Genomic DNA, 27,461 nt, shown 5'->3' with positions numbered 1-27,461 from the left:
TGGAATAAATATTTAGATAAATGCTGCTATTTATCATGGTTTTTATGTTCCCAACATGTCGCCCGCATCTTGCTTTCTGTCTGTCTTTCTTTCGTTCTCTCTCTCTCTGGTGTGGTTATCGGTGTGGTAGCTGCATCTGTCTGGTTTGCTTGTGTTCATGGGAAGGTTGCACATGTCCGCCCGCACCGCGTCGTTTGTCAATGTCACGCTGAATGGGGCGAGAGCAGAAACGGAAACTCGCCCCGCTTTGTTCAGCTCCCTGGACTGCATGTTTCCCAAAAAGCCTGTGCTGATCCTCAGGTGGTGGAGCAGAAAGACGGTGAGCTAATCCTCCAGAGACGCTCCTGCCTCCTGATCCCAGACCAGCCTCAGCGCTGCTTATGGAACGTCAGCGGTCCAGAATGCTTGGGGTGTCTTTGAGCCAAATCACGAATGTTTCCACACTTTTGATTTTAGCTCATGGGAATTATTTACCCCGTGGATGAAAAATGTCTGTTTAGGATTTCATGAATGCTGTGTGTGGGAGTCTGTCAGCCAAAATGGCGATTAATCATCAGTTTAGCAATTGCAAGCGACGACTAGATTTTTACGTTTTCGCGTATGTTCACGGATGTATTTGTGCTTAAAAAATATGAAAAGTGAAATTTTGTGTGAAACTTTTTCCTCTGCATACAATATAAAGAATATAATACAAAAATAAAACTATAATAATCAATAGTGTTTAATAACTAGTAAATCAGACCCAATTGGAATGGTGCTGGTCAGTTCAAAACTCAGCGCAATGATGCTAGGGTGTTCTGTGTGGTTGCCAGGGTGTTGTGCCATTTCTATGGTGTTATGGGTGGGTGTGTGCAGTTGCTATAGGGTGGAGTCATAGCTAAGTGGTTTCTGTGGTGTTTTGGGTGGTTGTCAGAGTGTTACTATGCTGTTGCTAAGCTCTTCTGACTGGGTGTTCGCATTCCTGCTATGCAGTTGCTAGGGTGGGGTGGTTTCTAGGGTATACTGGGTGGTTGCCAGGGTGTTTTTATGCCATTGTTAAAGTGTTCTGTTTGGGTGTGAGTGGTGGCTAAGTGGTTTCTAGGGTGTTCTGTTAGAGTGTTGCTAAGTGGTTGGGGTCATCACATGTGGTTGCCGCAAGCCCTCCGGACACCCCTTCGTCGAATCCGCCAGCCACACATTGCATTACACCAAATACACAACATAATGTTCTTTTTAGCAATATCATATGACCCCTTTAAACATCTAAATTTAAGTATGAGCCGATAGTAATAGTGATAATGCTCATGAACGAACATGCAACATCTAAACCATTGCATGGCATTGTGAGGAATCCAGTTTGAGTTTGTCAGTTGTATGTATTTCTGTGTCAGCTGGTCCCAGCAGGTCTGTGTCTTCATGCTCTGATAAAGAGATTAGACGTGAAGCACAGATATGTGTGAACACAGCCCATCCTCTGATCACTATCGCTCTCATATCTCTCGGTCTGTGGGTGGCTGGATGCTCTCGAGTGGCTGTGCTGTAGTGGGCAGAGAGATGAGAGAAGTCTTCATTCATCTGTCCCACATTAGCTTTACTTTGTGCTTCAGCATTGGAGAGTTTGTGATTCGGCTTGATTTGTCATAAAGTCCAGAGTTTTGACAGTCATAAAGTCCAATTTACAGATCATTCTTGCCAAGAATTGCCCTATTTTGTTTGTTTGTTTGTTGGATGTTCGGGAGTAGTTAAATCTGACATGAAATTCTGAAGATGGAATATATAGTTTGTCAATACAATATTGTGAGGAAAAGAATTGCGAAATATATTGCATTGCATTGGCTACATTGCAGATATATAACACAAGCAAACTGATAAATACTAAATCTCTCAAATAATCGAACACTAAATGTCTCTCCCTCTCATTTAAAATGTTGAATGGGAAGAATGATTCACCAATTTATGTAAGTCCCTGTATATATTTTTGAGTCTTATTATAGACAGAGAAATATTTAGTTAAATTCTGCTGTTTGTGTTTTGCGGTTATTTAATTATTTATGTATATGTATTATCATTGTATTTATTATTAACTTATAAATTAATTAGTGATATAAATAAACTAGTAATATATACATACATAATGTATACATAATGTTATGTAATTGCAGTGCAAACTACTTAAAAGGCTAAATCTTTATAAAATTATCTATCTATCTATCTAATTAAAAAGATTTTTGTTGTTTTGCACTTTAAAGAGTCTTACGAAACAGCAAACACAAAAAACTCCAGCGCTTGTCTTTTCTTCAGCATTTGATGAAGCTGTTTAATTCCCGCTTCTTCATTTCTCATACCACTGCCCTCCATCAACACACACAGATGTTCCTCAGATGGAAATGATTCTGGGGTTCTTTTGGGTTGATGGTAAATAACTGTCGTCTGTGCTTCGCTCGGGTTTGCTGTTGTCATGGATACATCAGATCAAATCCTCACCAATAGCGAGTGCAAAAAAAGTCATCAGGAATTGTGAAGTTTTGTCATTGTTTCGCTAAAGATGTCTCTTTCTTGGGTCATGAGTGTCTGCAGTCCTCATAAAGCACACAATGGCTCGGCAGTGAAAGCTGACGGTTTAACAGCACGCCTTTAAACCATCTGAGGTTAACGATTACAGTGACAGTACAGACGTACAGAATTTATAGTTTCAGACACGTCCAGACTAAACCCTGGCAGCACAAAACCTCTCTCTGAAGACCATTAACGCTCTTTATTTAAGAATGAGAAAATAGTAGGGAAGAGACTATAGGCAGTAACATTGTTTTTCATGCACTGGTCAATTTTGAGACTAAAAAGAAAACATCCAAAATACACTTTTATTGTATTTTATCTGTTTGCGTCTGTATATTTCAATTTCAATAGATATCTTTAAAAGTTTTCTTCTCCTCTTCAGCAGCACTTGCATACACCAAACTTAACAGTTTTGTTCCTATTTATATCCTGAAGGTTTTTACTGAGGGGTTTGTTCAAATATACAGCAATTAGTCTGATTTTATTATTACACTTTATCTATTTGCATCTGTAGATTTCAATTACAATACATATCTTCAAAAGTTTTCTTCTGCACTTCAGCAGCACTTACAAACACCAAACTTAGCTGTTTTATTCCTCTCTGTATTCTGAAGGTTTTTACTGAACGGTTTGTTCATATCATTCACACAGATTTTATTATCGCACAATTTGCATCTGTTGATTTCATTTACAATATACTGTATATCTTTAAGGCCATTTTTTTAAATTACTTTTCATCTCCACTTCAGTAGTACTTACATGCACCAAAGTTTAGAGTTTTATTTTTCTTTATATTCTGAACATTTTTATAGAGGGGGTAATTCACATATCATGTTCATATATCACACCATTCCTAAAAATGTAGTGAAAACTTATTTTCTGGCTGTTGACCGTATTTTCTGATTTATACAGTAATAAAAAGAGAAATCCAAAATCCCCTCTATAAAAACCTTTGACTCTAATATGTCAACAGAATGAAACGAAAAATTTGAACCTGGCTTTATCCAATGTTCGGATTTATTTTCTGGAAACTAATGCAAATTTGTGCATATTTAAATGTAACATTTCAGAAAACTTGCAATACATAAAATGTTTGCAATTCTTAATGTAATCAGTCAACTGGGGAAACATGATGATATTTATTAGTACATTTTTTATAGTACTATTCACCTGTGTTGTCTTGGCTTTTGCATTGGCATTTTCAATACTGCATTAATATAAGCATATTTAATTAGTGATAGCAAGCAAATATAGCACTATTATTACTCACACTTGCATTGTTATATCGGTATGATATTTTCCTATTCTTCAGCTAAAACTGGATTTGTGAGTGACAACTGTCCCAGGGTCAGTCAGTTTTATTTTGTCAGTTGTATTATTATTTTAAATGTCTATATAGTTTTTATTTTTATTTCAGTTTTAGTTAGTTTAGTTAATCAATTTAAACTAAATGAAAATGAGAAATGTTCCCTGGAAAACTACCCAAAATAAAATAAGTTTAATGTTTTTATTTATATTTAATGAACATTTATTTTTTTTTAGAATTTTTTTGTTTTTATGGTTTTAGTTTTGGTTAGTTATAATAACCCTGAAATCAACAGAAGCAAAACATTGAAATACTAAAAATGAAAATGTAAAAAATTAGAGCTCCTAAATGGCATATAATCAATATATTAGCTTTAAAAATGTACTGTTTTCTGTTCTAGAGACTGTTTAGAATATTATGTGTAGTATTATGTTATTGTGGCAACAGCATATTCACACATGAGGTGCACATGTAACTTTCACCTGTATATTTGCTACTCATCAAAACCCTTTATCAACTAGCATTTTCATTAGTAATTTAGTTGATGAGATGAACACTGAGGCACTGGGCTGATGCAAAGAGTAAAGAAGGCTTTACTGTCTCTATCCACTAGTGGCATTCATTTACAGTGAATGAGTTAGTGTTTGTGTGTGTGTGAGGCGTCAGGGGATAATTATAGCTCACCTCCTACTTACACCAGCAAACAAATCCATCATTTGCTTCTGTTCTGTCTCATCTGCGCACAAATTCCAATTGGATTCGTTTGTGTGTGTGTGTGTGTGTGTGTGTGTGTGTGATTTGAGACAGGAGTATTTCTGAACACACATCTGTCTCAAAACTCTTTCTCCAAACCTGCGAGTCTGCTGTCTACACAGGCAGCATCCTGACTGACACTGAAGCTCATATATATGTGATTTACAACAATGTGTGTCACAGAAATATTGCTGTGAAGCACACAGGAGACTCGACTTTACTCACAGTAGTGTTTGGCATTAGCATATTGTTAAGCTGATGATGCAATGCTCTAATAAACAAAACAAATACACAGCATATGTGTTGGGTAAAGCTGTCCGTTTTAAATAGACTGCTAAAAAAAAATTTTGAATATTTTTTTTGCTATTGTATGCATTAATATTTATAATTGATTTCTAAATCGCCCACCATCTTGGATGAATTTTGATATTTTTATTTTATGTCACTTAAGCTGTATTTTTAATCTGTTAGCGTTCCACTGTGCCCCGCCCACGGTACACTGCATGTTTTTGAGGGTTAACTTCGTGACATACAAGTCAAAAAAAAAAATCTTTGGAAAGCTGAGATTCTTGTGATTCTGAATGATGCAAACCATTTTAAAGGGGTCATATGATGTTGCTAAAAAGAACATTATTTTGTGTATTTGGTGTAATGAAATGTGTTTATGCGGTTTAAAGTAAAAAAAATATATACAAGAGCTTGTAACACTCCAAAGAGAAAGGAAAAATTGAAATCGCATCATATGACCCCTTTAAGATATAACAAACAATCAGTGTACATTACAATCAGTGTCTTTGTCAGACCGCCAACAAGGTTTGATGCTGTGATCCCATTGTGTTTTCCAGCTAATAGCTCCCAGCTATAGTCATCTGTAGGCATCTGTTTACAAAAAAAAAACAAAATGTAGGCATAATGTATTTTTCCTTTTTTTTAGTGTGTTCAAAGATCTATTACTCAATACCAGTAAGACTTGCAGTGATTCTGAGGTTTGTTCTGTTTAGGAGCAAACCTCAGTGTCATCTTTCAAAAGAGACCAAAGCCATGCATATACTCCAAATAGTTCAAGAACAGCATGAAATTTACTTTACTTGGTATGCTTTTTTTTTTTAGGGGCTTTAGACAAATTTTACAGGAATGCTAAGGGGTTGAGCTTATATTTTTATTTGTATGTATTTTAAGTTTTGTTTTTACTATAATGATAAAAATACAAACACAGTGATGTACTTATATTTAATATCATTTATTAGATTATATAATTTAATGTTTACACTTAATAATATTTCTGATAAATTTTTTATTAAATTGGTCAAAATTATACCAATAATTTTCAGTATAATAATAAATATTTTGACTCCATAAAAATAAAATGCTATAAAAGGATAAAAATATATCACGCAAAGAAGTGTAATGTAATTATTTAATTATTTTTCAGTACATTAGATAGTTTAACTGTATATTAAATTTTTTTTAGTATCATTTCATATTTTTAATATAAAACATTTTCAGTATAATAATCAGTGTTTTGTCTTGGATTCATTTTTTTTATTTTATGTTTTATGGCAGTATGTTGCTTATACTGTGTTTTTACTAAGGATAAAAATACACTGAACACACTAATTTAATTTACTTATTTATTTATAGATTATTTATTTTATTTATTATTGCCTCATATAATTTAATTTTTTATTTAATAAAATATATATATTTTTTAATTCAATTAACTAACTAAAACTACCAATAATTTTTTGTATTATAATCAATATTTTGACAATATTCAGTCGTCACGACAGTAAAATAGGGCATTCTAAGTCAATATACTGCAGTATTTCCTCTCAATCAGTAGAAAATATGGTTAACACCCGGTCATGCATGAAAAAAAAATACCGTCATGTACCGTGAAAACGGTATAATTTAGAAAAATACCGTGATATACATTTTTGGTCATACCGCCCGGCACTAATAGTTACAGTGTGTTGATCAGCATCTGTGTTTCCATTTGTGCATGTTTCTGTCATGCGGCTCACTAGGTATTGTCTTCTCTTTCTCTCCATCTCGGATTTCTTTTCAGTTCTGCCAGCTGCTGTTTATCGTTCGCCGCCTCTCATCTTCTCTTTGATGTCGTTGTCATTTCCTCCTCTCTTCCTCTACTCTCTCGTTCACTCTGGGGTTTTATTATTGGAGGAAGGCAGAGCTGTATCTCGAGTATGAATGCATGCGGCACTGGAGTGATGGCAGACACTGCTGTGATTCATATCAGCAGATTCAGAGCTGATATAATAACCGAGGATAATATGAGCGAGCCGCGGCACATTCATCATTCTGAGGGCCCGTGTGTCCTCCTGTCCTCCCACTGACACTCATAAAAGCCTGCGCTCTCTTCATAACACAGACCCACCGCCTGCACCATCCGTCCGAGTCGAGTGCAGGAGACAGACACTGATGACCAGCGTGTGATGATGCAACCGCTGTGAAAACTGCTGAGCTGTGAGAAATCCCTGAATACTAGCACGCTGCATACTGTGCAGTATATACTGTGATGCCTGCTGTTTTTGGAAATAGTATGGCTGTGATTTGGATACCATACTGCTTTGTACTTTTTTTCCTACAGTACAGTATGTTGTATGTAAATTGGCAAAATGTGCCAGTTGACATAATTACATCAAAAATATTTATATATTATTATTACTATATATATATACAGTATATATAATGAAAATGAATTTGTCCAATTTAATTAAAAAATATTAAATAAATGTATTTATATAATGTAATAATAAAAATAAATAAATAATTCATAAAATAATAATATTATTTATAAAAAAAACACATAAATCTGTTTTTTATGTAATTCATTCGTTCATTCATTTATTTACAACTGTTATTATTATTATTATAAAAACCAATATAAACCAGATTTATATGTGGCTTAAAATCTGTATAAATAATATTATTTTATTATTAATATTACATTATATAATTTCATTTTATAGTTATTAATTTTTTTAAATAAACTGGAGAAAACTTTGCCATTAATATGAATCTAATCAGCATAAATAATATTTGTATATATTATTACACACTAGAAACAATTGTATGCAGTATACAGTGTATGCTCTGCAGTATGCAATTAGTACGCTTGTATTCTTTCAGCACACGGGCTGAATTCAGATTAGCATACTATTTGTACTATTTCTGTATAAATAAAATGTATACATTCTAGTATGCTATTATAAACTTAGCCATGACCTTTGAAACACTTCATATGCAACGGTATATAACACTATATAGTATGTTACTCTGTCATGAGACGTGATGAGAAGGTCATGCTGCTCCACCTACTAAAGCTTACACTGGTTGGTGTTTTCAAACGGGTCCAGTGGAGTAGTTCAGAGGTTTAGGTTGGGTTTGTAGCTTTAGGGAGTTTAGATGCTGTTCACTAGTATAGTCATATTCATGCTGTGAGATGTTATAAAAACCTTAGAGATGGTCTTGTTTTGCTGATTTTGCTTCAGGTTATTAGGCCATTTGTGTTTGAAATAGTATATTTGTGTTTTCAGCATATCATCTATCTTCATAAGCTTTAGCTGCTTTCACTTCATGCAAATTCACCATGTTAGTTTCTGCCAAAACATCATGCTACTGTACATAGAGAAAAATCTGATTGCTCTTCATTACTCAGGAGACTTCATGAAATGATTGGAAGAATTTGAGTTTGAGAAATATTTGAGTTCATACTGAGATTTCTGACGTTTATCGCAGATTTTACTATCTTGAGTAAATCTCAATGGTTCTGAGTAGGGCTGGGCGATATAGCTAAAAAAAAAAAGATCAACAATGTAATGTTTCATATCGTTCGGTATCGATAATTATTGACATTTTTTATAACCTTTTTTAAAACAAAAAGCAATAAAAAATTTTTTACATTTAACCACTGTATTTATAATTAACAGTTTATTGAGACAAACAACACATTTTTTTGTTTTAACAATCAAACACAATAAAAATGTAACAAATATCTCATTTCTAATGTTTTATATGCAGATTAAATAGGTCTTTATTGTATAGGTTTAATTGTCTTCCAAGACCACAGGAGGGCGCGATGAGCAAAATAATGCAGCGCATTTAGCAAGTAACTCTATAAAAAAAAAATGTGCATTGTCTAAATTAACTCATAAAAATCAAATATAATTTAATAAATTGCATAAACAGTTATGAACAAAACAGCATCATGTATTTATGCATTGCTTAATCCAAAGAGCCGAAGCGCCATTTACACAAATTGCATTTAAAAACATATGAGACACAGTGAAAATGAATATACCTCCACAAATTCGCGACGTGTTTTCTAAAAGTTTAAACTGTTTAACTTTGCATGGCTTTCTATACATCTCTTCTATGAGACGCGAGTGCAGCAGTCATATTTGTCCGTCTAAAAAATGCGCTGAATATGCGTTCTGTGTGAATGACTTGGTTTCGGTTTTAACCCATTCAAGATCTTCTCCGCATTGAGCTTCTACATATATTTCTCTAATATTTTGAATGCATAACGCAGCAGCAGCGCATCTCGTGGGCTAGCTAGACTAACAAAACATTAAAATGCAACGTCACTTACATCATCACCGCATCTCGCCCGCCACTGATGACGCTCCCTGACGCGCACCTAACATTCAAATGCAAATGTTTATTTTAAATTCGACTAATATTCATTCTTTATTCACAATCTCCTCACCGCAGGCACTGCACTCATTTCAGCATGTGTTCGTGTTTGTGTGTGCGGTCTGCGTCACTCATAGCATGTGCCTATATTGTGCGCTATATCGAACAATTTTTATATCGATAGCGAAGAAGGTGTACCGTCGATAAATATCGATACCGTTTTATCGCCCAGGCCTAGTTCTGAGACATTTTAAGATGTTCTGAAACTCTGGAGGAGACACGTAAGAGATGGTCAGAAGAAACATCTGAAAAACAAAAGATGTTAGCAAAAGTCTCCATTTAATTGCATTTGTATATTCTATAGTAACTATGGTAATTTGGCAGAAACTATGGTTACCATGGTATATTTTTTATAAGGGAAGACCATCATAAAGCCTTGACTAATGTTTGTGAGAGTTGTTTACTGCAGAGGTCTCCAAACCCCGTGCAAGAGTTGCTACCGGGCCGCAAGAACGCAAAACTTTTGTTCAGATGGTTTTGTTTCGCAAACCTAGCAATCCTGCTGAGAAGGCCACCGCGATAATGTCATCGGAGCTACCGAGAGTATAATTGTCTTTTTTTTTTCTCTTGATGACATATCTAAAAAGAAATCTGACATTTATGTTAGAAAAACATAATTTTTTCCCTTTAGACTGAAATGTCAGTCGGATCGGATTGATTGAGTTGTTTGCATGAAGGCTTGTCTGACTGAGCCATCAATCCGGTTATAAACAGATCATTTGAGCTTGTGTAAATGTCGTTCTCCTCACAGCTGTTCTGCTCACGCCCGCATGTTTTTTCCCACTCTGATGATAAGTGAGGGGCCACCTCTGGTTTCCAGGGGCAACGGAAGCACTTGACTGCCACTAGAGCTCATATGTGAGGGCAAGTGTTGGCGGGCTGCAGATTAAACAGCATGTTTGCTTTGAAGTGAAGCTCTTAGTCTCGCGTTTGACACGCCGCCGTCAAGAATCACGCGTGTGACATTTCAAATATTTTCTTTCGTCTTGAATCGTGCGCTGACCCGCCCAAGAAACACGGCAGCTGTATTACTATAACAAAGTTGACTGCGTGATGTGAAGTCTAAACATGGGATTGTTTTATGAAGCACTTTTCTAGAACTACATGCAATCTGCAGCTCAAATTGCGAAACCAATCGGCAGATAATCTAAATAAGTGCGTGTTAATGTGCCGTTCGGGCCACAGCAGAAACCTCTCAGTCGGTCTCCGTATAGATTGTTTGACTTGCCGATGGCTCCACTTTTCTCTGGCAGCGTCGCGCCGTGATATAACTCGTCTGCCAGCAGGACTCGTTCTGTTTGTCCAGGCTTTGATGAGGTTTGAGGAGGGATCTCGCACACTTGCGTTCGCGCCCCTGCGGAGCTTTCGGGAAGAAAAATGTCCCGAGACATCAGACTTTCTGTTTGGTAGGCCAGTGAATGAGTGTCTTCTCAGATTGAGCTGATTTCTCATGAACTCATAGTTTCTTCTTGAGGTTAATAATAATAATTACACTATTAGCATGCATATGTAGGAAACCAGAGGCGGTTCCTCTTCAAATCCATTTGGTAATTTTAGTTCTAAAATAATAGAAATAGTAATAATAATTCTCAGATTGAGCTGATTTCTCATGAACTCATAGTTTCTTCTTGAGGTTAATAATAATAATTACACTATTAGCATGCATATGTAGGAAACCTAAAATAATAGAAATAGTAATAATAATTATTATTATTATTATTTAATAATAATTATTATTGTTGTTATTGTTATTATTTATCATATTTATGTGGTTTAAACATTTTCTACAATGTTTAATATTTAATCATTATTATTTTTACACATATATATTCTAAAAATATATAAATTTTTGTACATTTGTTATATTTTTATAATTGAAATTTTTCACAATTATCATATATATACTGTACATATATATTATATATAATGAATATATATTAATATTTCATAATTATATATATAAAGAATAAATGTTAGATATATTTATATATATATTATATCTTATATATTATATTATTATTTATCTATATATGTTATATATCTATAATATTTATATAATAATAAAAATTATTAAATGTTGTAAATATATATATGTATATATATATATATATATATATATATAAAACAAATGTTAGATCTATATTTAATATTTCTGTATATCTTATATATTATAGCTGTATGTTATATATCTATAATAAATAATATATAATTTATACAATATGCAGTAAATGTTATGTTATATATATATATATATATATTATGTTCCAATATTTAATATATAATGTTTTCAACAGTATACAATGACTATTAATTTTTACAAGCCCTTTGGATCAAATGTTAGATCAATGATTTTTCTCCCTTAGAGTTAACTGCTGTCTGGCATTTGCATTGTAGTGAGCACTGCACGACTGATTGAACGAGTGGTTTTAGGTGCATCATATGGCTGAATGTGTAAAGCAGTCTTGCTGCTGACGCTCATGTTTTCTCCTGCATGACAGTGAGATGTCATGATACACATGAGCAGAGGCAGCAAGCCCAGTTTCCATCTTCTCTTCCCAGATTTGACAGCTGCTCTCTGTTGATGTATGAGAAAGTCTCCTGACATCATGCTTACATTACATCAGTGTAGTACACTGAGTGTACACTAGATATTGAACAAACAGATCAGATTTCATCTTGCAAAGATGCAGACATTGTTACTGTATGCAGTGTGCTCAAGGGTCTCAAACTTTTTAAATATTTGATTTATAATCTCTTTGATGCCATGAACTCTCCTCAGAAGTGCTTGTAAGTGCATAAATCTGCAAAAAAAAAGATTTCTGAATGAGTTTTTAATTAATAAATAGTCGTTTTTGACTTATAAATAGTCGTTTATATTGACTTAAAACTTATATAAAAATCCCTAAAATAATATTTTTCTAAGAATTAACACAACATAAGACTTGTTTTTATAGATTGTCTTTAAAAACTGGCAGGTTTAGTTAAATACTTTAAAACAAGTGGAACAATATGTGCAGAAAGACAAAATACACTTGGATAAAAGATGCATTCACTAAAAAAATAATAATATTCACTACTGGTGAAAAATCTAAATAATTCAGATAATTATTTTAAGAAGATGATTACTTAAGATTTTTTTATGTTTCTGAAAGAAGACCTTTCTGCTCACCAAGGCTGTATTATTTAATAAAAATATGCATTAATATTGTAAAATATTATTACAATTTTTAAAAAAAGTTCTTTATTTGAACATTTTAAAATGTAATTTATTCCTGTGATAAAAGCTGCTAAAAGATTTCAGCAGCAAATATATTATTTAGGGATGCACGTATTGTAAAATATTATTACAATTTTTAAAAAAAGTTCTTTATTTGAACATTTTAAAATGTAATTTATTCCTGTGATAAAAGCTGCTAAAAGATTTCAGCAGCAAATATATTATTTTAATATAATAATAATAATAAATCAAAATATTACTGATTTTACTGTAGTTTTCATCAAATAAATGCAGCCTTGGTGAGCAGAAGAGAGTTATTTATTTATTAATTATTACAACTTTTGACTAGTTTTATATATATATATATATATATATATATATATATATGCATGCACACACACATACACAATTCTCAATATTAACTATTAACTACGACTTTTCCTTCAGTAAACTCATAATTTGCTGCTTATAAATAGTAAGGTAGTTAAGTTATGTAGAGTTATGCAGGCATTAATATATGTTTATAAGTATAAACAGCCAGTATGCTAGTAACATGCATACTAGTTAATAGTAGGGGTTGAACGACTTCAGATTTTTTTAAAGTCGACTAAATTTTCATATCGGTGCATCCCTAATATTATTTTAATATAATAATAATAATAAATCAAAATATTACTGATTTTACTGTAGTTTTCATCAAATAAATGCAGCCTTGGTGAGCAGAAGAGAGTTATTTATTTATTAATTATTACAACTTTTGACTAGTTACAAACACCTTGTGCACAGCTATGGCAGATGACACAGCGCTGCCCACATGGCTGTTGCTCCTATAACAGCTTTTTTATCAGTTCTTTTGTCTATGTCGTAAAGTCGTTATGTTTCTCAAAGATTTCTGCTCGTTCTAAATCAGATACAGATAAAGTAGCACAGTAAAGATTACATTAATATGAATGCATTAGTGAGAGCGATTGCGTGTGTGAATTAATTCTACCTGGCAGCGTCTCTCTACTAGTAGTGAAGCTGTGGGATTTAGTTATTAAGAAAGATATATGCTTGAACTTTTCAGTTTCTACGCTATTTTATTGAGAAATCACAGAACAGTGTTGACAATACATTTCCACGCTGAATTATTCTGTGCGCGCGCACGATCTGCGCGTGATGTACAAGCTACTGTCTGTAATGTGTGTGCGTTACAGTGCAGCAGCGCATTAGATTAGAACAGCGATTAACTTACCTGTACAATAAGTGCATTCTCCCGTTTAATTTCGAGCATCCAGTAATATAATCACATGTCTTGTGGAGCGCTTTCAGAGTATGCATTTATTTGTCATTTTAACTGTTTGGAAACGGAGCGTAAATGTGGAAGTCCTTCAAAGATTTCTTATCCTGTTGCGCCCTCTATAGGACCAGCGACTAGTCAACGTCAAGCTTAAAGCCTCATGGCAGAGCACTGAAGTCGATTAGTCGGTGCAACCCCTAGTTAATAGTGAGAATTGGTCCTTAAAGGGATACTCCACCCCAAAATGAAATTTTGTCATTAATCACTTAAGCCTGTGTTATACTTTCAGCGTGCGTGAGTCTGCTAGTGTCCACTATGGTATGCGTGAATAAAAATCGTCATCGGACAAGTACTCGCGGTCAGTAGGCTACAAAAGCACCAACTGCGCATGCGCAGGCTGTGTGAATAAGCCCGTTGCTACTCGAACCTGTACAATCCGTCGATAAAACAAGATATAGACAGCCAGATGTGCAATAACTCTGGGCAATTGTTTGTTCACATGTTTGTTTACTGTTCAAGCCGATCTACTGTGCATGTATGGAGCACGTCCGCAGAGCGGACCATCAGCGTATGCTTTCGGTAGTATAAATACAAGTAATCCGCGTCCACGCTGTCTGTGTATGCGTCCAGATTGTTCATGCAGAAAGTATAACACAGGCTTTACCCCCATGTCGTTCCAAACCCGTAAAAGCTTAGTTTGTCTTCGGAACACAATTTAAGATATTTTGGATGAAAACCGGGAGGCTTGTGACTGTCCCAAACACCTTGTGCACAGCTATGGCAGATGACACAGCGCTGCCCACATGGCTGTTGCTCCTATAACAGCTTTTTTATCAGTTCTTTTGTCTATGTCGTAAAGTCGTTATGTTTCTCAAAGATTTCTGCTCGTTCTAAATCAGATACAGATAAAGTAGCACAGTAAAGATTACATTAATATGAATGCATTAGTGAGAGCGATTGCGTGTGTGAATTAATTCTACCTGGCAGCGTCTCTCTACTAGTAGTGAAGCTGTGGGATTTAGTTATTAAGAAAGATATATGCTTGAACTTTTCAGTTTCTACGCTATTTTATTGAGAAATCACAGAACAGTGTTGACAATACATTTCCACGCTGAATTATTCTGTGCGCGCGCACGATCTGCGCGTGATGTACAAGCTACTGTCTGTAATGTGTGTGCGTTACAGTGCAGCAGCGCATTAGATTAGAACAGCGATTAACTTACCTGTACAATAAGTGCATTCTCCCGTTTAATTTCGAGCATCCAGTAATATAATCACATGTCTTGTGGAGCGCTTTCAGAGTATGCATTTATTTGTCATTTTAACTGTTTGGAAACGGAGCGTAAATGTGGAAGTCCTTCAAAGATTTCTTATCCTGTTGCGCCCTCTATAGGACCAGCGACTAGTCAACGTCAAGCTTAAAGCCTCATGGCAGAGCACTGAAGTCGATTAGTCGGTGCAACCCCTAGTTAATAGTGAGAATTGGTCCTTAAAGGGATACTCCACCCCAAAATGAAATTTTGTCATTAATCACTTAAGCCTGTGTTATACTTTCAGCGTGCGTGAGTCTGCTAGTGTCCACTATGGTATGCGTGAATAAAAATCGTCATCGGACAAGTACTCGCGGTCAGTAGGCTACAAAAGCACCAACTGCGCATGCGCAGGCTGTGTGAATAAGCCCGTTGCTACTCGAACCTGTACAATCCGTCGATAAAACAAGATATAGACAGCCAGATGTGCAATAACTCTGGGCAATTGTTTGTTCACATGTTTGTTTACTGTTCAAGCCGATCTACTGTGCATGTATGGAGCACGTCCGCAGAGCGGACCATCAGCGTATGCTTTCGGTAGTATAAATACAAGTAATCCGCGTCCACGCTGTCTGTGTATGCGTCCAGATTGTTCATGCAGAAAGTATAACACAGGCTTTACCCCCATGTCGTTCCAAACCCGTAAAAGCTTAGTTTGTCTTCGGAACACAATTTAAGATATTTTGGATGAAAACCGGGAGGCTTGTGACTGTCCCATTGACTGCCAGGTAAATTACACTGTCAAGGTCCAGAAAAGTATGAAAGACATCATCAGAATAGTCCATCTGCCATCAGTGGTTCAACCGTAACGTTATGAAGCGACGAGAATATTTTTGTACACGAAGAAAACTAAAATAATGACTTTATTCAACAATTAGTCTCCTCTGTGTCTCTCCGAATCACCGTAGCGCCATTTTGGAGAATATCTGCTGAACGCAAGCAGCGTACGCTCTTCTGTGTTAGCCGTGACACAAGGATACGTTTTCTACGTGTATTTACGCTTTGATTTGAACGAAAACAGCGCATCCGTGCAGCGCATCCGTGCAGCGCGGCTGACACAGAATAGCGTACGCTGCTTGCGTTCAGTGGTTATTCTCCAAAATGGCACTACGGTGATGGTCGATGTGATTTTATGATAGTTGTGTATTTGTTAGACTTGGGAGCAGCTCTGATGTTCGAGTGTCTCAATTGTTTTTCACAGCATCTGAGCGTAGATTGAGCGTGTGAGGAGCTCAGCGTACGGCGCTTTGATCTAAACTCAATCAACCAGAGATTCAGATTTCAAAGAGACCTGCCGCCTGCTTCAAATGAGTGTCTCCCTGAAATGAACCCGAACACCCCCTCTGCCGCTGCGATATTTAGGGTATTTCCCGCTCATCTCGATGAGAGCGGCCGAATGCAGCTTGTTTTTGGTTAAAGAGTTTGTTGCGCTGATGGACTGGGTCGATCAGTGAAGGCGTCCTCCCAGCCTCTGATAGAGACGCTGATTACACAGATGTTGTTCTTGTATCTGATCTGCCTTTTTTCTGTTCCCTGTGAAATAATGATGCCCCAGGACCCCAATTATAATATGCAGATTGGCTAGCAGTAATTACAGAAACCGCTTGCCTGTCATCTTCATCCCAGAGAGGGTGCGGCTCACATCACAAATGCTTTTGTAAAGGAAAAAACACCAGAGAAAATCTCATGGATGCATTCAGCCTCCCAACAATAATCAGACACAAGTCTGTAGATAGACAGGAAAAAGAGATAGGCTATCTATCTATCCATCATCTATCTGTCTGTCTGTCTATCTGTTGTTCTTTCTGTCATTCTGTCGATTGTTCTATTTTTTCCTGTGTTTTCTCTTCCGCGATCGTTGTTCTGACTCAGAGGAGCTCATTCGCTGCTCATCTCTCAAACGTATTACGTGTTCATAACCCGCCCTGTCTCCGACGACGAACGTGCGTTTTACACTTCCAGAAAAAACATTTACAGGGATGAAACATGAAGCTAAGAAACACGCCATTACAACAGTGTATGATTTGTATGTGATTTTCATGAGATTCTGCCCGTTTATATAACAATACAGTGTGTTTAACGTTACATGAGAAATGCTAAGCAGGTGTAGCGATTAGCTTGATATAAAAGGCTACAACTAACATATTTCTGCAACATTGCATGACCAAAACCCTCATCAGATCGCAATTGGAGGTTATTACAAACACTCGACGGTGGTTTAAAGTAAGTTTTGAGTAAAAGCATAGTATAAATGTTATAAATTGTCTTCTGTAGCATGATGCTACAGTGTGAATGGTCATGTAACACGCGTTTTCCTTGATGCCTCACCAGAGCCAATCACCAGCACTTGATTTAGGTACATCAACCTCACCTTAGATATCGAAATTTGGTACCGAACAACAAGACATGTTTCGATACTCGATAGTATCGAAGCAATTCGGTCGGTGCCTAAAAAGCATCGAACACGATACCCAGCCCTACCGTGCACTAGGGAGTTCTGGGTGCTTGTAGATGGTTTCCTACTGGTCTGAAGTGAAAAGTCAGTCTCAGTCTCAAGTCTCTGTGATATTCTGGTCTTTAGATTTGACTCAGATTGTTAGAAACACTCATCGGTTTAATGATAACAGTGTCATCTTCATATTCAGATGAATGCTGGAATTTCAAACATTACTAACTTTTTTAAGCAGCAGTATTAATACATATATATATACATCAGTCTGTATTTTAAGGCTGTAATTTGACTTTCATCACTTTTTTATGTGAACGAAAGCATTAGCTATCAGTCAGTCATCAGGAACCGTCATTCTCTTCATCTCTTCATATATTCGTTCATCACGCTTCATGATATCAACTCATTTACCGCATTATGAACAAATGCCTTATCTTCAGGCCGTGCATGGATTTCCCAGCATGCCTTTTGTCTGGACGGAAGTCTTGGGAACCCCCTGTGGGTTTGACAGCAGCTCTCACTGCGTCGGCGGCCGTTTGAATGGGATTATGGGTAAATGAAGAGGCGCTCTGGAGGAAATGGTTAAGAGGATTTGGGTGTGTTATTAGCCATATGTGCAGGGATTCTGCTCTCAGCACGTCTTCATTTCAAACAGGGCTCGTTTGAGCAGAACACGCAGAGAACCTGACATCACATGTGTTTAGAGCAAAACTGGACAGGACACTCTCACATACTAGATTTTTAATGTATTCACACTACTGTTCAAAAGTTTGGGTCGGTAAGACTTTTTTAGGTTTATGAAAGAAGACTGTTCTGTTCACCGAAGCTGTGTTTATTTGATCAAAAATACAGTAAAAACAGTAAAATTCTGAAATATTACTACAATTTCAAATAACGGGTTTCTGTGTGAATATAATGTTGAATATAAATATAATGTACAAAGCTGAATTTCCAGCATCATTACTCCAGTCTTCAGTGTCCCATGATCTTCAGAAATCATTCTAATATGCTGATTTGCTGCTCAAGAAACATTTCTGATTATTATCAATGTTGAAAACAGTTGTGCTGCTTAATATTTTGTAGAAACTGTGATACATTTTCTTTTTCAAGAATCTTTGATGTATAGAATGTTCAAAAGAACAGCATTTATTTGAAATAGAAATATTTGAAAACATTATAAATGTCTTTACTGTCACCTTTGATCAATTTAATGCATCCTTGCTGAATAAAAGTAGTAATTTATTTAAAAAACCCAAAACTTTGAATGCTGAAATGACTCTTAATTTTTTATTTTATTTTGTTCTCAGATCTCTTCAATATCTCAGTTATTTCTCCAAAATCGCGATTAAGTAGAGAACAAATGGAACTGATTGATATCTGATGCTTTTATTCACACGAAATGCCATCTAAGTCAAATGAAAGTCAATTTTAGGAAAGAAATCACACATGAGATCTCTTTAATAGCTAATTTTTTTCACTTAGACAGTAATGCAGTAAAATGGAGAATAAAAGGAGACCTTTGTTAACATCTCCTGTCTCTTCTAGTGTCTCAAACTGTGTTCACATTTGCCAAGATACCAAAGTCTGCAATTATAAAATCTCAATATGAACTCAAAGCATTTCTCATCAAATGATCTGAGCTGCTTTTCACATTCATTTTATACTTCTATACTCTTAACTGTTGACTCATTTACATATATTTTTATTTCTTTATAGAAATTGTAGGAGAAACATCCTAATACTGCAATGAAACGTAGCTGAGACTCTATGAAGTCTAAACCATGAAAGTGAAACCTGAGCAATAAATGTTATACCTTACTTAAAAACTTACTTGAAAGGTCTTGCTGTTTTATTTATTGAATCAATCCCATATTTATGAAAGTACACATTTCAGAAATGTACTCCAATAATAGTTTTATTTACAACAAAATTTCACATTGAATTACACGTGAAAATTTGAAGTATAAAGGCTGAAATATAGTGTTGTATGGTATTGTAATATTAAAGTATATCATAGTATTTTCTTGTAAAACGTACTTCAATAATATTTTTTATTTTCAACTTTATTTGCAACAAAATTTCACACTGAATTAAAAGTAAAAGTTTTTAAGTAAAAAGACTGAAATATTTATAGTGTTTTTTAGTATGAAAGTATATCATTGAATAGGGGTGTAACGATTCACTCGTTTTCTTGATGCATCGATTACAAACCCTGACGATGCAATGCATCGATCTTGAAACATGGATTTTTGAATCGTGAATCGTCGATTTCGGACAGTAATCGATTTGAAACACTAAGAATCGAATGAATCACGATTTCTATAGCGATTCAATGCTTTCAAAATATATACACATTAAATTACTACAAGCACAAATGAATGGAGACAGTTGAATGAAACAGTGTTCGTGCCTCGCGTCTCTCTTTTCACGCGCAGATGCAGTGCTAATTGACATATTTATTACAGTACAGAAACTATAAAGTATATTTTCTACCTAATTCTGTGCAGAAAATTTAAATAATTGTTTGTAGTAAATAAAACAATCATAAAATTGCCATTAGGAAAAAAAAATTATAGATTACAAATGATTGGTTATTGTCCGGCGGTGTATTTGATTTCTTATAGCAAATTCAAAGTAAGAGATAAGATTATTTTTATAATAATCATACATACATACATACATAAAATTATTGTATTGGACATTTCTGTCACTTCTGAAATGATGGCTATGTTGGCTAAAATGTTTGCCTATATAATACTTTTAAAGCTCTTTTTTTTTTTTTTTTTTTTTAAATCTTGGCTTACATAAATTTCTACATATGCCATGTCATGCCATAGCATCATTAAACTATCATCTAGAAAACAATAGACAAAAGTTGTTGTTTTTTCCTAACCTATGGTTCTGTAACCATAAAGGCTGCTGTGTAATTTGCCCCCTGAATAAGCATTTAAATAATCCTGTGAATGCACTTAAAGAATGCCGAATCTTATCGTTAATCGAAATTTAATTGTGAATCGAATCAAATTGAATCATTGTGAAATTGCAAAAATCGTTCTTGAATCCAATCGAAAACCCATGAATCGTGAATCCAATCGATTCGCTGTCTACCCAAAGATTCACAGCCCTATCATAGAATGTTTTATTTACAACAAATTTTCATATTGAATAAAATATTACATTTGGAAGTATAAAGGCGGAAATATTTGTAGTATTTTATTATGAAAGTATATCATAATATTTTGTAAAATGAACTCCAATATTTTATTTACAACTTTATTTACAACGAAATGCAACATTAAACTTGACATTTTGAAAATTAAACATAAAAGGCTGAAATATTTATAGTTTTTTTTGTAAGTATATCATAGTATTTTCTTGTAAAACTTACTCCAATATTTTAGTTACAAGTACACTGAAAAAAGTGATACTTCATTAGCTACATTTAAGTAAACAAATTTAGTTGACTAACTTTCAGCAAAATTCGTTTATTTAAATGTAGCTAAAATAAATTGATTGCAACCACTTACCATACATTTTTTTTTAGTAAATTCAGTTAATTTTTTTAAACTGACAGTCACCACTGATAAGCTACTACTAAATATTGTAGAAACTTAATTTCTTTAAAGTTGCTTTGCAACGATTTGTATCGTGAAAAGCGCTATACAAATAAACTTAAATTGAATTTTTTTCAGTGTAGAAATACTGACATATTTTGTGTTTTATAGTATTTTATAGTAATTTAGTATTGTAGTATAATACAGTCTTGTCTTGTAAAACATCCTCCAATAATCTTATTTGAATAATTTTATTTACAAAGTCTTTGTTGCGGTTAACATCAAGTTTGTGTAATGTCTTCCAGGGACTCGTCTCTTCCTGTGGCTGTCTACGGTCAGGTGTGAGTGAACGCCAAGCGCTTTCTCTTTGAAGTGTGCGCATCTCTTCCTGCAGGGCTGTAAGGGTTGATAAGAGAGAGTCCCGCTGCTGGAGAAATGATTCCTCCACACTGATTTGCGCTCGTTCTGACGCCGTCTCTGCTGCGGGTCGGCTGAGGGGGGACTCATATCTTCTAGGCTTTGACGGGAAGGATAATTGAATTGTGTTTGTCTGAAGTGGCGGGTGAGCTTGTTTCACTCTCCGGGTCAGTCATGGGGAACGCTGCACTTGAGTATTTCGCTCATGCACTTCTGAGAACAACTCTATCCGGTGGCGAGATGCTCGTTTACTTGCGATAACTCTCTGAACGTTCGCTGATAACTCCGGATCTGATGTTGGCCGTTCAGGTTGATAGTGTTGGGCGTTTTGCAGAATGTTATCTGAGATGATAACGACATCTTGAAAAAAGAGCGAAGATTGAGTTATTCGCTTTTCTTTGCAATCCAGATCGGTCTCAACACAAATACGAGGCGTTTGGTCTTGGTTAAAGAGGTTCCACTTGTATGATAGTACGGAGAAGATAATTAGATGTTAAAGGGATCGTTTAGCCATCATTTACTCAGCCTCATGTCGTCCTGCATGACTTTTTTCTTCTGTGGAACTCAAAAGGAGATGTTTTGCAGAATGTTCATGCTGTTCTTTTTAAAATAAATTGAAATTGAAGCCCGAAACAATGACACAGAAGCACCACTAATGAAGTCTTTTGCATTATATTTCCGGTCTTCTGAAGTAAAATGATTGCTTAGTTGAATTTAGACATTTTAATTGAAATTCTCAGTTTCATTCACACTAGTGTTCAGTGTAAATATTCTGTGTTAGTTTTTTTCCAGGTTTGATGCAAGGTTATTATAGTTATACACTAAAACTTAAAAATGTAAATACTTAAGTAACATTGGTTTAAAATCATGATGTCAAATGTCATTTGTTCTCAACATACTTCTCATTTATGTCTAGTTATTTTAGTGATACACTTTTCCCCACATATTTGAATTGAATATAATTGTTTCAACAGAGCTGTTTAAGACAGAACTGTCACGGGTCGGCAGTAGGATTGTTAGGACCTTATTTGAAAGCAGTCACTCATGGTGAAAACGACACACTTCATCTTAACTAATCTGTGTTTGTTGTTCCGCAGCGGTGTTCACAGAGGTCCCTCATGACATCACGGCACAGAGCGGACAGGATGTGGAGATGGCCTGCTCCTTCAGGGGCGCGGGATCGCCCTCCTACTCGCTGGAGATTCAGTGGTGGTACATCAGGAACCACAGAGAATGGACCGACAAGCAGACGTGGAGCACCAATCAGGTACAGGCTGGAATTACCCATAATGCAGCGTTTGTGCTCCAGACATGAGTGATTCTCAATTCATATGTGTGTGTGGTTGAGGAGAGGAGCAGTGCTTTACTAAATGATCAGAGGAACCGTTTGCACCTGCTGGACCAGAAAACAGTTGAAAAAAATCCCACAGACGCACATGAAGGAGGAACCCGAGCCAGAACTAGAGACAAAAGGGTGCGCTTTTGACACCTGACAGAAAGAAACCACCTAGCAACCAACAAGAACACTCTAGCAACCACATAGCAACCACCAAGAACACTGTAGCAACCACCCAGAACACTAGCAACCACATAGCAACCAAGAGCACTCTAGCAACCACATAGCAACACCCTAGCTACCACATAGCAACCAGGAACTCTCTAACAACCACCTAGAATACCATAGCAACCACCCAGAACACCCTAGCAACTGCATAGCAACCAAGAACACTCTAGCAAGCACCCAAAACACCCTAGCAACCGCATATCAATCAAAAACACACTAGCAACCACCTAGAATACCCTAGCAACCACCCAGAACACCCTAGCAACCGCGTATCAATCAAGAACACTCTAGAAACCCCCTAGAATACCCTAGCAACCGCATATCAATCAATAACACTCTAGAAACCCCCTAGAACACCTTAGCAATCACTCAGAACACCCTCGCAACTGCATAGCAACCAGGAATACTCTAGCAACCACCCAGAACACCCTGGCAACTGCATATTAATCAAGAACACTCTAGCAACCACCTAGAATACCCTAGCAACCACCCAAAACACCCTAGCAAACGCATAGCAACCACAAACACTCTGATAACCACCTACAATACCTTAGCAACCACCCAGAACACCTGAGCAACCACATAGCAACCAAAATCACTCTAACAACCACCCAGAATACCCAAACAACCACATAGCAACCACCCAGAGCACTGTAGCAGTGTTGCAGTCAGAGATGGAAAGTAACGAAGTACAAATACTTCGTTACTGTACTTAAATAGATTTTTCTGGTATCAGTACTTCACTATTTATTTTTCTGATAATTTTATACTTTCATTCCTTACATTTTTATATATCTGTACTTTCTACTTCTTACATTTTCAAACCAGGCTTGTTAGTTTAAATCTGTATTTTCACCATAATAAATCTCTAATAAATCATGAATCGGTTAGTCTTGGCCTCGCTCCGCACCTCTGCCAAAAGCTTTGGGTCAGAGTAATCCGTGCGAGAGACTCAAGAATTGTGGAGCAGAGAGGCAAAACTACTGATCTGTTCAGGACTTCAAGTGCAGGTCAGTTTCATCTGTAAATAGGCTGTAGTGTTGTCTTTGTTGACTTAGTTAAGCAGGGCCTGAATTTTGGCACAGGATTGCGCATAATTCGACACATTCCTGCAGGTTACATGTTTATAAAATTCCCGCAAACATTATGCACTATAGCATGTAGATTGAATCCAGACAGATTATCAGAGCAGTTCAGTCATTTTAAAACCTTCTATGAGACGTAGTTTCACAAATAATGTGAGTGATTCAGCAGTACAGCGTCTCTCTCTCTCACTCTCATGCACAATGCACAAATGGCCTCACATCCATAGTATTCCCCCCCCCCCCCCCATTGTTTTATAATAGGTTTAGCTAGGGCAGACAACAACACAACCCTTATGAAAATTAACCATGCTTTTACTACAAATAAAACCAAAAACCATGGTTACTAAGGTAACAACAAATTATGCTTTTGTTACACAAACCATAGTTTAACCATGGAATTTGTAGTAAAACTATGGTTAAACAAATGGTAATCAATCCACTAAAAAACTATGGTTACTATACTTTTACTATAATAAAACCATAATTTTCATAAGGGAAGAATATGACTCATGATAATGCAGTAACATGTTCATATAGATTTTTCTATAAAGATATTGTAATGCTGTAGTTATTGTAATTTTGACATTTAGGCAATTTAGAAAATATAGTTATTTCGCCCCAGCCTAAGGATTTTAACCTTTTTTTTATGTGATGGCCGTACAAAAAATAGTGTTGTCCATGGTTTCAGAATTTGTTGTGGGTGTATGGGAATGCCTGGATGAGTGACATTTTTTTCCCAGTCTGGCCCTGTTCTACATGCCTGCATACATTCATTAGCTAACAAAACTTGAAATGTAAGTTCTTTTGTATTAAGGTATTTATATGACGTGAGGTCCCATTACCCGTGTGACACTAAAACAGGTAGTAATGGCTACTTTTTACTTAAGTACATGTCATAGCCCATACTTCTATACTTTAACTTGAGTAAAAAAGTGGAGTCAGTACTTCAACTTTTACCAGAGTATTTTTAAACATGAGTATCTGTACTTCTACTTGAGTGAAGGATATGTGTACTTTTTCCATCTCTGGTTGCAGTAAAGACACACTATTAACATGCACATATGATCTCTCAGCTGTTAGCTGTAGGTTGAGGGTTCAGTGTCAATGTGTAGAGGATTAAATCTAATCCAGAAAGCATAATGTTAGTTAGATGATAATCCCAGCATTCTGTCAGCAGCGTCCCCTTGAGTTCAGCCCTTAACCTGCGCAAATATCGCCTGCAATTACTATAACTAACAAAGAACAATATGATCGGCAGCAGCCCGCTGTCACCCGCCTGCAATTATGCGGCCCTTTCCTCTTCCTGTCTGCACTCGTGGCAGTCAAACACAGAGTCCTATTTTAAGAAACTGAGAGAGAGAGGGTTCAGCACACACACACACACACACACACATATGTTAATAACCAGCTGTCAATCAAAGGCTTCAGCTGCACAGCATCACCTGCATAAACACAGACGGATTACAGGCATCCTGAGAAATTCAATAGATTTCTATAGATTCCGGTCCAAATCCGGACCGTGAAGTGCATCCATCCGGACCACGAAGCATTTTGACACAATGAAATAAATAAATGCCAAACGCTATTTTCTAATAACAATTCTGTGTTTTTCTGTCAATATGGGGTGCTGTGTGTACATTAATGAGGAAAAAAATTAACTTAAATGATTTTAGCAAATGGCTGCAATATAACAAAGAGTGAAAAATTTAAGGGGGTTTGAATACTTTCCGTACCCACTGTATATTAGGTACATTAAGGACAGCTCAGTAGAGCCGTTTGGGTCCTACGGCGCCATGGGTTGCTACTACAGTTAACTGTTGATACATTCAGTTGTGTGTGCAGTGAAGAGAGCAGAGAGCAGCACGCAGACAGATGAAACTTTCAGTGACTGAAAAACAATAGCTTTCTCAAAAATTAGGAAAGTTGACGGATCCTTACATTTAGTTTCAAATTTAAGGCCATAAAATGTCTTATATGGTACAAGAAATTCTCTTGATTTCAGGAGGTCTTAAATTTGGGGATGGAAAGACAAGAATTACGATACGGCTTAGTGTTATGATTAAACAAAGCGTTGCTCATATTAGTCAGCTGCTGGCTGCTTTGTGCACTGCCGTTACCGGAGAAACCGCTGTATTTCTGCTGTTCCGAGAGCGCCTCTTGCTGGCAGAGAATGAATGTACATTTTCAATAAGCCCGTCTGCTGTTTCTATTCTGACCAATGTGAAAATCAACCTGTTTTTACACCGCAAACACGCAGACTTGTAAATGTGAACTGGTGGATCAACAAGATGATAATGCATTATAAAAATCTAAACAATTGACAAGACAGTAAAATATATTTATATGTTATTTAATTAATATAATGTTTGGTAATACATTTAACTTAATATAATAATTGATACTTTTGACTCCATTTTCTTAAAAAAATGTTTTAGGCTGAAATGTGAAGTTGATCATTTTATAAACTTTTTTGTTTTTGTGAAAACCTGTATCTGAACTCTAAATCATGCTTTTTACAGTCATTTTAATTTTATTTGTGCAGGTCTTAAAAAAGGTCTTAAAGTCTTAAATTGGAGCGTAAATATCCTGCAGATACCCTGGTCTGGCAAAAACCATCAGTTCATGTTTTTAGGTATATAATTGTCCGGACCTCGGCTGGTGAGGAGGGTTCATTACTGGACCTCAAGCTATTTTAATTGAAGCCCCCTGCTATAGATGAAATATTCAGTGGCCATCTTTTCAGTTTTTATTAGGAAAATTACAATTCGATTTTTTTTTCACACTTTTTGCATTATTTGATGAAATCACAGCTTGATTAAAAATAATGCATAATAAAAAATGTTGTTCTTGTGATATTTACCTTGATACCTTTTTTTAATATAGTTTATGACTGAAAGTTTGGATCTAGAACAATAAATAAATAAATAAATAAATAACCTAAACACAAGACATTTAAACAGTAGCAAGAATAAATGATGAAGGCCTAGTTAAGTGTTTCCAAGACCGTCACGTAACGAAAACACATTGAAATCTTTTAGTTTTAATAAAACCACAGGGACATAAAAGTGGCCAGAGTTGAAGGAACACAAACATGAGGTGAGCAGAGGAAAAGAGAGGAGAGGATACAGCGGTATTAATGGACAAGCAAGTCTGCAGCAGGTAACAGTCCACACAACATTAATCACAACCAGTAGAAATAGCTGCAGCTTCCCAAGACACCAGAGAGAGAGAGAGAGAGAGAGAGAGAGAGAGAGAGAGAGAGAGAGAGAGAGAAAG

The 27,461-nt window shown here is 35.8% G+C and overlaps 1 protein-coding gene across 1 annotated transcript in view; it reads left to right on the top strand.

The window, feature by feature from the left end:
- LOC107550150 (V-set and transmembrane domain containing 2 like) overlaps positions 1–27,461 on the top strand; it is a 56,331-nt gene that overhangs the window by 25,358 nt on the left and 3,512 nt on the right. Inside the window, exon 2 of the mRNA XM_016231379.1 lies at positions 22,634–22,803. Within this exon, the coding sequence (XP_016086865.1) occupies positions 22,634–22,803 (170 nt within the window). The remainder of the gene's footprint in view (positions 1–22,633; positions 22,804–27,461) is intronic.

Source organism: Sinocyclocheilus grahami, unplaced genomic scaffold (genome assembly GCF_001515645.1).
Source record: "Sinocyclocheilus grahami isolate Dianchi unplaced genomic scaffold, SAMN03320097.WGS_v1.1 scaffold389.1, whole genome shotgun sequence".
NCBI lineage: Eukaryota > Metazoa > Chordata > Actinopteri > Cypriniformes > Cyprinidae > Sinocyclocheilus > Sinocyclocheilus grahami.
The sequence above is the reverse complement of the archived record's forward strand: the minus strand, read 5'-3'. Positions and strand labels throughout refer to the sequence as shown.